Source organism: Podarcis muralis, chromosome 16, assembly GCF_964188315.1.
Source record: "Podarcis muralis chromosome 16, rPodMur119.hap1.1, whole genome shotgun sequence".
Taxonomy (NCBI): Eukaryota; Metazoa; Chordata; class Lepidosauria; order Squamata; family Lacertidae; genus Podarcis; species Podarcis muralis.
Genome location: NC_135670.1, coordinates 37,701,852 through 37,714,367, shown reverse-complemented (window position 1 = coordinate 37,714,367; position 12,516 = coordinate 37,701,852). Strand labels below are relative to the sequence as shown.

General features: G+C 45.8%; 1 protein-coding gene across 7 annotated transcripts in view; it reads right to left on the bottom strand.

Annotated features, from left to right (window-relative positions):
• The window catches only part of KDM2B (lysine demethylase 2B), an 88,344-nt gene that overhangs the window by 40,031 nt on the left and 35,797 nt on the right, over positions 1-12,516 (bottom strand). For all 7 annotated transcript variants that reach the window (XM_028709290.2, XM_077920834.1, XM_028709292.2 and 4 more), the window contains 3 exons: positions 11,696-11,789; positions 9,501-9,654; positions 8,343-8,458 (listed from right to left, as the gene is read on the bottom strand). In XM_028709290.2, the coding sequence (XP_028565123.2) occupies positions 8,343-8,458; positions 9,501-9,654; positions 11,696-11,789 (364 nt within the window). The remainder of the gene's footprint in view (positions 1-8,342; positions 8,459-9,500; positions 9,655-11,695; positions 11,790-12,516) is intronic.

The following is a 12,516-nucleotide window of genomic DNA, read 5'->3' as shown; positions in this document are numbered from 1 at the left end:
ATACAGGCCAACCATCCCAGCAATATCTGCAACTTTCATCAGCCTTCAAGCCTGGGGTTTCAGCTTTCTATGGCGGAAGTAGCCAACAGGGTGCCCTCAATATCCTGTGGGATTACAACTCCCACCTGTCCCAACCAGCGCAGGTGTTGTGCTCCAACCATATCTCAAGGGCACCACCTTGGCTGCTGCCGCCTTGCCTAGGATTTCAGTGACATACCAGATTGCTCACTGCAATAGTCAAACACAAGGGAAACCAGCCATGTTAAAAGAGGGATGTTCATAAGAGGAACTCAAATGATTAATGTGTATTTCTTTTCTTTTTCTTTAGAGAGCACTGCAGGAAACAAAATTGGCAAAGAATTTGACTTACAAACAGGAAGCCGCCCGTTCCACCCCTCGGCCTTCCAAAGGTTTTCAGCCAGATGCCTGGGGAATATTAAAGACATCATTTGCTCAACATTTTCGCTGACAGGTTTCTGAGCGTCACCAAATTCAGCCGTTTTACCAGTGTAAAAAATAAAACGAAATAAAATTCAAATGCGTAAGACAAGGCAGTCACAAGGCATGCAGTGCTCCCGTGCCATGGACGATCAATTCCGAATCGTCAATTTGAGTTCCTAATGGCCTCGCGATCCAGGCTCCATCCCACAGCCAATTCCCTCGATGTCTCTAATTTGCTATCTCATTGAAATGTGCCCTGTGCTCTGCAAAACCATCAAAAGTGAGAGACGGCCGGTGCATGTGCTGTGAATAGAAGACGACGCGCCCTGCCAGACATGAACCGTAACAGTGGAGGGGAGCAGCTGCCTTCATGCCTTGCTGGAAGCTTCCTCTAGTCCAGTGTTTCCCAACCTTGGGCCTCCAGCTGTTTTTGGACTACAACTCCCATCATCCCTAGCTAGCAAGACCAGTGGTCAGGGATGATGGGAATTGTAGTTCAAAAACAGCTGGAGGCCCAAGGTTGGGAAACACTGCTCTAGTCGGCCACTGCTAGGATCAGAATCCTGGACTCAATGAGCTCTTAGCTCTCGTCCAGTAATTCAAGTTGTATTTCTATAAAGCAGCCTTCCCTAACTGGGTGCTCAGGATCACAAATACCATCCCCCCAAGCCAATGGCCGCACTGGGCTGACAAGAGGTGTCAGCCTCCGAGGAAGGTTGCTACAAAGCAGAGAGCTCTATCAGCAGCCATTAACCAGGATGGTAAATTGGAAGCTCCAGTACATCACTGATTAGTTGCTGAGAGCGAAGCAATGGAGGAGGGATGTTGCCATCATGCCCTGGATGAATCAGCATCTTGCAGGCTGATGTGGGAAGCAGAAGGCAGAACAGAAGGCAGAAAGGCTCTTCTTATGAACTCCCCAGAAACATCTGTGTGACACCAACCTGGCTGGCTTTTTGTGGGCAGTTAGTTAAAACTGTTTTATTTGTCCGATCATTTGACGAATGATGCAGCGATTTGAGGTTTGGGGGGGGGGAGGGAGGTGAGCTGCTGTTTCTTACACTTGCGATTCTGGAATATTTTTTTAGCAGTGCTTTTGGGTTTTATTGCATTTCAGGGCCTGCTGGTCCCAGGATATGATCGGAAGGAAGATGATACAGCGACCTTGCTGAACCCGAGTATGTAAAAGCCCTCTTCTCAGGGATGGTCCTTTTAAGTTTCAAAATGACAGAAAGGCGGGGTTATAAATATAAATAAATAAATATAATAAGCCCACAACTTGCACACATGTAACTTGTGTGCATTCAGCTTCGCACGCTCGGCAAAACATATTTAACAAATTAAAAAGAGGGCACCCAATGCGTTTTGACTCTATGCAGTTTCCGCTTTAGGCAATATCCCGGAGCGTAACCCCCACGCAAATTGCAGGTTTACTGCACTGCAATTGCTTTTCAATACTGTGAGCCGCCTTGCAAGCTCTATAGCACAAAGACAGGCCATTAATTAGGAAATGCAGTAAACTGCAGAACCAAAGCGGTATCATTAAATATTCCAATATATCATCTACCGAAGGGAAAAAGCCTATCCTACAAGGCGCTTGGAGGCAATGATTTAATTGATTCTTTCCAGTGGTAAGTTCTGTGATCAATAATTTACAACCCGCCAAAGGTTTTTTCAAATTATTTCTGAACATTATGGGAGGAAATGTATCCACACTGGGGAAGGATAGCTTCCAGAGTTCAAAGTGAAATGTTAAAAGATATTTCAGGGGCTTTTACAAAAAAAATCTATTTACACCCACACCCACACCCCACAAGTGTTGCATTTTTTAGCCGACACCTCTGGCTACTGCTTGATACAGATCAGTTCTCATAGGATTGCTTCCTTAACCCTTTAAAAAAAAGCAGCCACTCAATCATCAGCTGAGAGTAAGACTCATAAACGTCACAACAATTTCTCTTTCTCCCTTTTTAGGCCAGACTGACATAATTATGTGGTTAAGTGAGACCAGCAGGATCCGGCCTCTGTCACATATGCTTTGGTCAAATCCAGATTAAATTACTGCAAGATCCCTCGAATAGCGTTTGGAAGTGTCTGCTGCTGCTGCAAAATGGCCCCTATCATTACCGTGCTGAGCACAATGTCACTAGAGGCCTGCTTTCTGGAGCACACGATGCCAGCCTTGTTTGAGTTGCACCCGAGACCCATTCGTTACTGAACAGAATTTGAAGGGCTGACAATCACTTCAAAATGTGCTGCATCAGTGGTGAGCAGCCTGCAGCCCTTGGTCTTATTTCAAAAGCCCAACAGAAGGATCAGTTCAGACCTCTAGCGAATAATAATCATCATAATCATAATAGTAACAACAACAACTTTTCATACTTATGAAGCACTTCAAATTATTTTATTCCTGTTGTAAACCACCCTGAAAATGAAAATATAATAACTATCCCTGTATGAAGGGACGCGGGTGGCGCTGTGGTGTAAACCACTGAGCCTAGGGCTTGCCGATTGGAAGGTTGGCGGTTTGAATCCCCACAACGAGGTGAGCTCCCGTTGCTCGGTCCCAGCTCCTGCCAACCTAGCAGTTCGAAAGCACACCAAAAAGTGCACGTAGATAAATAGGTACCGCTCTGGCGGGAAGTTAAATGGCGTTTTCGTGCACTGCTCTGGTTCGCCAGAAGCGGCTTAGTCATACTGGCCACATGACCCGGCAAAACTGTCTGTGGACAAACGTCGGCTCCCTCGGCCAGTAAAGCGAGATGAGCACCGCAACCCCAGAGTTGTTTGTGACTGGACTTAACTGTCAGGGGTCCCTTTACCTTTATCCCTGTATGAGCCCCATATTTTCCTGGTGGGAAGGGCAAGGCCAAGAGGCAGTGGGTAGCCTAAGGCAGTGTTCCCCAACCTTGGGCCTCCAGCTGTTTTTCGACTACAATTCCCATCATCCTTGACCACTGGTCTTGCTAGTGAGGGATGATGGGAGTTGTAGTCCAAAAACAGCTGGAGGCCCAAGGTTGGGGAACACTGGCCTAAGGCAACTGAGCAAGCTCATGGCACGGGACTCATGCTCTTAACCATTACGCTCTGCCCACCCCAGCTCTTAGTCTGTCTCTTCCAAACTCTTCCCAACTCTCAAGATGTGAGAAATTAATCTAGGTCCTAGCTCCTAGACGAACATCATCACGTATGGTCAGGCTATAAATCAGCATTACAGTATTGACCAGTCTCCTCCCTCCATTAAAAGAAAGAAAAAATTGGGGTGGGGGCTTTGAACACCAACAATCACAGTACAGCACAGGCTCAAGCACATCTTTGCCATTTAAAAAGAAGGTGGAGCAAAGCCACACTTGCACGACACTCTCTCTTTGTGCTGGCAAGAATTGCTTTGTGAACAGCACCAGGAAATCTCCTTCTGCTGCTGGACGGGGGGGGGGGGGGGGCACACACACACACACACACACACACACACACACACTTAAGTGCTTGAAAGAAAGCCATGCGCCTAAATGGAGTCCATCAAGGAAGTTCAGCTGAAAAGCCAGAGACTCTGTTGCAATATTCTGAACGAAGAAAACGTTACAGGATATGATCTGCAGAGGAAGAACCAAGAGGGCTAAATCACAACCGCTTGCACATGAGCCCCAAACAATCTGAGTAGGGCTTCCTTCCAAGGAGATAAGCTACTTGGTACTCTGTGCTAAAATGTTGTTGTTGTTTTTAATTCTGCACTATCTGTACTGCTGAAGCCATTTTTATTATTCTGTAACTAGGTATTATTCTTGAAAATAAATAAAAACATACACCCCCAAAATCTGCACAATCCAAATTCTGCACGGCATTTGCAAGCAAGCAAAACTGAGTATATTGGTGCGATTTCTCTTATCAGTATAATTTATTCTAGTTTTACCAGTCACTAATGGAGGAAAGAGCTACAGTTAACTAAAACCCTGAGGCCCCTCGTCCACTAGAGATCTGATCCAGTCACCTGCCTGGTTTCTGAGATCTCAGCAGGCATTGCCCATACATTGCTAAGCATATAGTCTCATCTTGTACAGTGGTACCTCGGGTTAAGAACTTAACTCGTTCAGGAGGTCCATTCTTAACCTGAAACTCTTCTTAACCTGAAGCACCACTTTAGTTAATGGGGCCTCCCGCCGCCGGAGCACGATTTCTGTTCTCATCCTGAAGCAAAGTTCTTAACCCGAGGTACTATTTCTGGGTTAGCGGAGTCTGTAACCTGAAGCGTATGTAACCTGAAGAGTATGTAACCCGAGGTACCACTGTATTGTTATGCTGCGATCTTCGAGCGAAGGAGGGGAGAAAGTGGGGTTGCTTTTAAAAAATATTTTGTATATTAAAAATGACAGCCAAGATTCCCAGGAAGCTGATACCACATTTTTGCTGCTGTACTTCCTCACACCCAGGACAGCTTATAAGTAGCTTTAACACCCAGAAACTTTCCCTCTTCATAAAAGGTTTTCACTTGCTGCCACCATTTTATTCTATTTTTGTCTTTATTCTATTTTTTGTCTTTCAGGCAAACAAAAAAAAGGTAAGAAGCATTTCCTTGTCTTTTCCGTTTTTAACATCCACATCTCACCACGGCAAATACAATACTGACCAATCCTTAGAAATGAAAGTTTACAGGCAAGTGAGCCAACGAGTCAGCTTACAGGATTTTTACTACTATAATATGTCAAGAAAATTCAACTCCATGCTAACTAGTAGTCAACTTGCTATGCAGAGGCATTTTGGAGCTCCTGCAAGGGAGACCAGGGGTCTTCAGCCTTGGGTGGGGGGGCAGAGTGTGAAAAACACAGCCACGACTGGCCTTCAGCTACAGCCTAGAGACAGGACTTGGTGGCAGGAGTGGGCAATATAATGATATTTTTTCTCTTATCGGTATGAACTCCAGACAACAATAAAGGTTTCATATTTTTTCACCCTATAATATATAGAGAGTGCACTGCCCAGTTGGCCTTGCAGACCCAGCAGACAGGAAGCAGCGCTTTACTGCAAAGTAAAGCCTTTTCTGCAAAGTAAATGGTCATTTCCTGCCTGAAAGGCCTAAGACCCTGCCGCCTCTCAGCTGGTGTTGCAGAGTAATGGGCTTTACTTTGCAGTAAAGTGCTGCTTCTGGTCTGCTGGGTCTGCAAGGCCGTAGCTGTTATGCAGGTTTAAGGCACACACTTAAAGAGTGGAGCCAGCACATATCAAAGATCTCTAGGCTGTAGCTGAAGGCCAATTGGAGAGCCAGTGAACTAGGTCACCATGGTGCTCTTGTGGCTGTGCTTTTCACAATCTGCCCCCACCCAACCCCATACTGAAGACCCCTGATCTCACTTGCAGGAGGCCCAAAATGCAAAACAGAAATTCAGTGGCTCAGTGAGAAGTCCCCAGCAGCTACACACAGTGACTGTGGCTCCATTTGAGAAAACACTGCCTAGGCCAGGGGTGGGCAGAAGAAAGACTGCAGCCCCCCAAAGTGGACCATCAGATGACTGCTAGTTGTTGGGGATACTGGACAGAGTACAGTATTTAAGGGCGCTTCCAGGTTGTTAGTGTTTTGCAGAAGATATTCAACTGAAGACCAGAACTTTGGGTCTGCACATTTCAAGGGGACTAAAGTGCTCTATTGCCCTGGCATAGCAGATCAACTTTAAAAAACTAGGACATTTTGCTCTGTGGAAAGTGACAGGGAGATGCATTGAAAAGTGTGGGATGAACAAATGATGAACAGGAATATATGTTAACGCCCTGCAAACAAGTAAGATGAATGTTAAATAAAGACAGAGAAGTCTAACCACCACATAAGCTTTGTGCAAGCAAACCGGAATGAATGCTGAAAAACAGGATGCCTGGAGGAGCCTGTAGTCTGATTCAGCACGGCGCTGGTCGCTTTCTTAAGCAACAGTGCATAATTAGGATCATTTGTGCAGATTAGCAGTGCCATTAATATCAGGAGAGCCTAAGGATGCACTTTTGCTTTATAAATTTAAATACAAATCAAGAGACAACAAGAATTGTAGTTTAACAAAATGAAAAGGTAAGATTGAGCAGAACTAGGCTGCCCATCACAGTCTAGGCCACAGCCCCAGGACACCCTTACATCACGCAATGGAGACCTTCAAACTGGTTGGGCAGGGTACATCAGTAAGCATGGCTCCATTCATTCTGTGTTCACCCTCATAACACCCTTCTCATGTTACATAGGTCTCTATTGTTCCAAGTTGTACATACTGGAAACTGAGGCAGAGAGAGAGAGAGGCTTGACCAAGGCCATGCAATGAATCCATGGCGGAGGGGAGACTTGGGGCTTTTCAAATTCAGATTACATTAATTTATCTTTTGAAAAAACACTAGTTACACTCTTTTCATGTTTCAAGATTCTCAAGACAAGTCTGAACGAAATAAACATACTTTTTTAAAAAAGGAACAACCAAAACAATGGAATATGGGGTTCTATGGGTTCTCCCAGCAGTCTGTGTGCCATACAAGTAAATTTGGGAGAGATGCAGTGCGCCCTACACACCTGTCTACTACCTGCATGTGATGCATACACTTCAACAGCCCCAAGCACTTGCCCCACCTGTCCTCTGAAGCACAGCAAACTTCTCTGAATTGTGTTGTGTAGAAATTAGCAGCAAAGTCCTATCAATTTAACATGGCACCTCTGGAAAATGAGGCAGAAGGGTCTCCTCCTGTGTTCCAGTGGGTGGATCCTTCTCTCAAACACCTCCTAAAAAGGTGGAGCAGGACAGGGTCACCTTCCATGTTTCAACTGGCATGAAAGGCCCACTAGATGACGCAGGTGGGGAAAGCAGAGGGCACCACAAACACACAGTGGAGAGCAGGCCCTTATGGGACACTTGGAGGGGGTGGGATTTCCAGAACTACTACGGAGGACCCAGTTGGCTAACAACTGACAGGGCTACGTAACTGGACAGTGTTCACGAAATAAAATGCCAGGGAGCCAATCAAGAACAATTGACAGAATTCCATCACAGACTAGAATTCCACAAAGCCAAGTTTTGAGGAACCATCAAAACCAAGGAGTGGAGTGTGGCCCTGTGCCAGCTGGCAGGCAGAATTTACAACATCAACCCCCTCCCCAGTCAAACAAGGATGCACCATGGGAAATGAGGACTCCAAGCCAGAACGAGAATGAATAGGACTAGGCTAGGTAGAGTGCATTGCAGGGCAAGGAATGAGGGGCTTCTGCTCTGGGTAGCACAGGTCCAAGAGGAGCTGAAGGTAGACTGGTGTCATCTGGCGGGGCTTATGGGTCCACTTGGAGGAAGAAGGGCAGCCAGTGGTCCTCAAACCTGCAGGGCCTGTGAAGAGTGGAGGCACTGTTGCCAAAGAACCACCCATATTCAGTTGAACAAGGGAAGGAACCAAAAACAGCATCTCATTTCTGCAGCTGCTGGGGTGCTACTGAAAGCTCACCTCACTAACTCACACAAAGTCATTCCTTAGCTCCCCAGAACGTTGCCACCAACATGTCATGTCAATGAAGGTTCAAAAGGTTCATCAAGCTGCCCATGGCCTGCAACTCCTGGAGTTTGGCCAGAATCCTGCCTCTGCCTGAGGATGGCAAAAACCAGGGCTCAAAAGATGGTATTTAACATCAGTTGGGAAGCACCAGGTGGACCCAAGTCTGCTCCTGGTCTCCAGCCTGCTCCAATGCAGCCTGCTGCTCTGTCCTAGACCTCAAGTGTGCTTCTTCTCTACTCTGCCCCAAAGATTTGAGAGTTGTTTTTCCATCCAAGAGACCACAGACCGACAGGCGATGTTACCTGTCTTTTTCCAGGCATCTTGGTACCTTCTGTGTCTTGCCTTTCAAAAAGAACTGTTATGGCATGAGTGAACAGTCAGATATATTTGAGCATCCTTACCCTCGTTCTATCCTCGATCTCATAGATGTGAAGCTGCATGGGAACGTTAAAACTATGCAGGATGTTTCCACCAAACACCAAGGAATCTACTGGAGTATAGACAGCATGTATCCACCCTAGAAAGGTGGGGAGAAAATGAAAGACATCGGGAAAAGAACACACCCCCTGGGAAAAACCATCTGAGAGTGGCGAAGTAAAAATCACTGAAAGGTGAATGGGGCGAAGGATTTAAGGGGAGAGAACAAAATGGGGGGACTGCGTGATAAACATGTCAGCATGCAGATTCTTTCCTAAAGCTGCATACGACACACAAGAGCACACTAGGATCTTCATGTGCTCAGTCAGAGAATAGGCAGCTGTTGCGCGGTAAGCCCTCCACCCCCCAGGTAAGTATAATAAATGCTGTCTTAAGTAGTGTGTAGTTTCAGTGACCACAGAATGTGCTAAAATTCCCCCAGTCATGGTGTTTTCACTATAAAAACTGAAGGGCCTGTAATATTGTTGTCCATATCCCCAAGGTTTGAACAAAGAACCTCAAAGCTGGAGGCTGTGGCTTCGCCTAGTAGGCTACCTAGGAACAGGTATGTACAGGACACAGGACCCAAAACCCCCAGACTTCAAGCACAGGACAGAAGAGGAATGTGCAACACCATTGCCTCCATTTAGCAGGCAGCATGAAGCCTTGGGGTTAGCCAGAGCTGGGATGCCTATCGGAAGTTTGGCCCTCTGGCCTTGCTATGTGAACAGAGCACTACTACCTGCTGGCTTTAGCTCAAAGGCCAGCACAACACCTTCCCTCCCCAAACTGAGCAGCCAGAGGCCCCAGGAACACTGGATTAGAGGCTCACAGGTCTGGAGGATGCATGTAGCACAATCGGGAGGCTGAAACAAACCACACTATTTCAGACTGCAAGGAAGGCACACATTGTTTTTCAATACTTCGCTGCTTCTAAGAACTCCCTGGAAACAGAAAAAACAGTTCTGCATGCAAGGGGCCAGGCAAGCAGCTTTCTCCCAGGCTTGCTACTTTTCTACTTGCAGGAAGCAACAACCTGCTGTAGATCCAGGTCTGGATCAAGTGATGGCCTTCCATGAATATGTTCTAGTCCCAAAAACATGCAAGGAGAAGGACATGGCTTTGAAAAACAGTTGCATTACCTGAAGGAATGAAGAAGGTGTGCCCTTGTTTCAGTTCAATTCTTTGGCATAGCTCCACCCTGTCCCCCAGAAAGATATCACTTTGCTTCCCTGAGAGAACCCATTCCTCATAGAGTTCTAGGTTCTGCAAAGTTGGAGGGATCAGCCAAAAGATCTAGAAATAAAAATGAAAAACTAGAATCAGGGGAATCTCTTCTCATACCCCAATAAACATTTCCTCAGGGTTTCTCATCATTATCCAAGGAGGTGCAGAATAAACGTTTTTCACACTTGAATGTTTCCTGCTTAAAGGTTTCCCCCCAAAAAGACCCTTGCAAAAGGGCTGTGCCTTGATCAGAAGGACTTCCAGAAATCTCTCTTGGAAATTCTTTTCGGCTTTCCCTTATGGTAATTCTTGGCTAGTTGTATCATGATCCCAGAGTCCTGCCATGACCAGCCAGTGTGCCTACGTCTTGCTGTTGTCGAATGCAATACAACTTTTAGTTTCACTGCTGTATCACTGATATTTCCCCCAATGTATTTTACTGATTGTAAACCACTTTGTGAGATAAGCAACCGGAAAAGCAGTACAAAAGTCTTTTTTAAAATAATAATAATATACCAATTGGTCTCATGCCAATATTTAGCCCTAGATGGAGTTTACCATCTGATTTGGGCGGCATTTTGTCTTGGCATGCCAGTGGCTCTACCAGCTTCACAATATTCACACCTTTCATGCCTGCTCTAGCCAACAGGTATGCCTGTTTCATGCTGCATACTTGAACCTTTCCCCACACTGTTCTATTGTGTAGCTGGGTACTTTCTTCACCACTTTTTGTGGGCCTTTTTGTTTTATTGGCATCCGTCTGTCTCAAGAGACAGGGGGGAAACTGAGGTTTAAGATCACCCAGTGTGTTCCTGATCTACCAGGGGCTTGTGTTGTCCACTTAATGGTGGAACACAAAAAAATATTGTATGTTCAATGGAGACTGATATGGCTAAATAAGTCTAAACCAGCCTTGCAGAGCTCCTGATGCCAAATCTGCCCCCAAGTAATGTACGAGTTTTAGGCAAGCAATTCCCAAGAATTGAAATCAAGTTGAGCGCAACAAGCCAACCGCACTTCTGCTCTGCGGAAGAGATGCTCAACTTCTTCAGTTTTTGACTGAGCGGGATGGAAGGCCAGAGCACACTTAAAACTGCAGCCCGTAAGTCATTACAACCCCAACAGTGGTAAGAAATGGGGCAGAAAAACTGAGTGGCACTTGGCCTCTGAGACCTTGTGATTTGATCTCAAGAAAGAGACCTGCAATTCTAGTTGCAGAACAACCAGCATATATAAACATTTAGTTGAATCCTAATAAAGGTAAAGGGACCCCTGACCATTAGGTCCAGTCGTGACCGACTCTGGGGTTGCGGCGCTCATCTCGCTTTACTGGCCGAGGGAGCCGGCGTACAGCTTCCGGGTCATGTGGCCAGCAGGACTAAGCCGCTTCTGGCAAACCAGAGCAGGGCACGGAAACGCCGTTCACCTTCCCGCCGAAGTGGTACCTATTTATCTACTAGCACTTTGATGTGCTTTCGAACTGCTAGGTTGGCAGGAACTGGGATTGAGCAATGAGAGCTCACCCCATCGCGGGGATTCAAACCGCCGACCTTCTGATCAGCAAGCCCTAGGCTCTGTAGTTTAACCCACAGCGCCACCCACGTCCGGGTGTGTGAAAATAAATCACCTGTCTGAGAGTTGAGAACAGAGAGAGATCCTATTGGAACTAGGTTAACAGAATATATATTTCTCAGTTTCTGAAGCCAAGCACATTCTCTTTCACCAGATATATGAGAAATGGTGATAGTTGGTTATTATTTGTTGGTCTTTTGCTTTAATAATGAGTTGTTGGTGTAAAATTATTTATTTTAATGTCATGAGCTGTTTTTTATAGGTCCCCACAGCCACCCAGGAAAAATTAAGAAGCTGGGAACAAGTGTAATAAATAAACAAATAAGTACATTACAATGCTCCATTTTTGTTTCACAAACCACAGCAAGATGTTCTTCCTATCTTAGCATTTTCTACTGACCAAAATCTGAGCATAAGCAATTACAAGGATCTGATAAAGAGCATAAAATCAGAGGCTACTGGGCTGCAAATAAGGGCTCTTCCCCCCTTCCCCTTCCCCTTCCCCTTCCCCTCCTCTAAAGGTGTCACATCCACTTACCTTCCCTCCACGGAAGACATGATACCAAACTGAAGTGCCCCCAAAATCAATGTGAAAATCTGTGAAGCATCCTTTCACACTCATCAGACAGTACCTGCAAAGCACATAAACATTTTTAAAAATCTAACCAACCATAGGAAACAAAAGCAATTTCCCACAAATTAATGTTTAGTAGTAACTGCATAAACGTTAAGGGTCTCACAAGAATACACTCCATTAATCCTCTGAATGGGTTTTAAAACAACTGGATTCTGGAAGAAAAACCCGTCTAGGCAGTTCTGGGTTTCTTAGTGGAATATCTGTTGGGGGACACACACAGCCCTCCCCCCAAAGTGGAGCAATGAAACTGGCTATCTACGTGCACAGCCCTTGGCTCTGTGTTCCAATGTGATTCTTAGCTCTGGGTGGGCAGGAAAAGCTTCTCTTCCAGCTCTTTTCAAATGCGGTTCAATAACAAAGTTTGAAACAGTTCTGCTTGAACCTAAACCAAGGTGGATGCTTACTCACGACCAGCGTTGCTTTCGCAAGGGATGGCAAAGACAAGAGTATCACTAGAAACATGAGCTGTGCTCAGCTGCTCCTGTTTTTTATTATCTTCTAAGATTCTGGTCATGAGAGAACATGAGAAGGGATCCACAGATGGAATTTGCAAAGTACTAAATCCATTCGTTCCCCTAGTCACCTTTGTAAGAGTTTGGGAGCAGTTTTACAGCAGGGCGGCTGCAAAGGCACAGAGCGTCCGCCGCCTCCCCCCCCCCCCAACCGCTCCACTTGATTCTCCAGCCTCCATCCATATCTAATGGCTGAATTCCTGCCTCCAT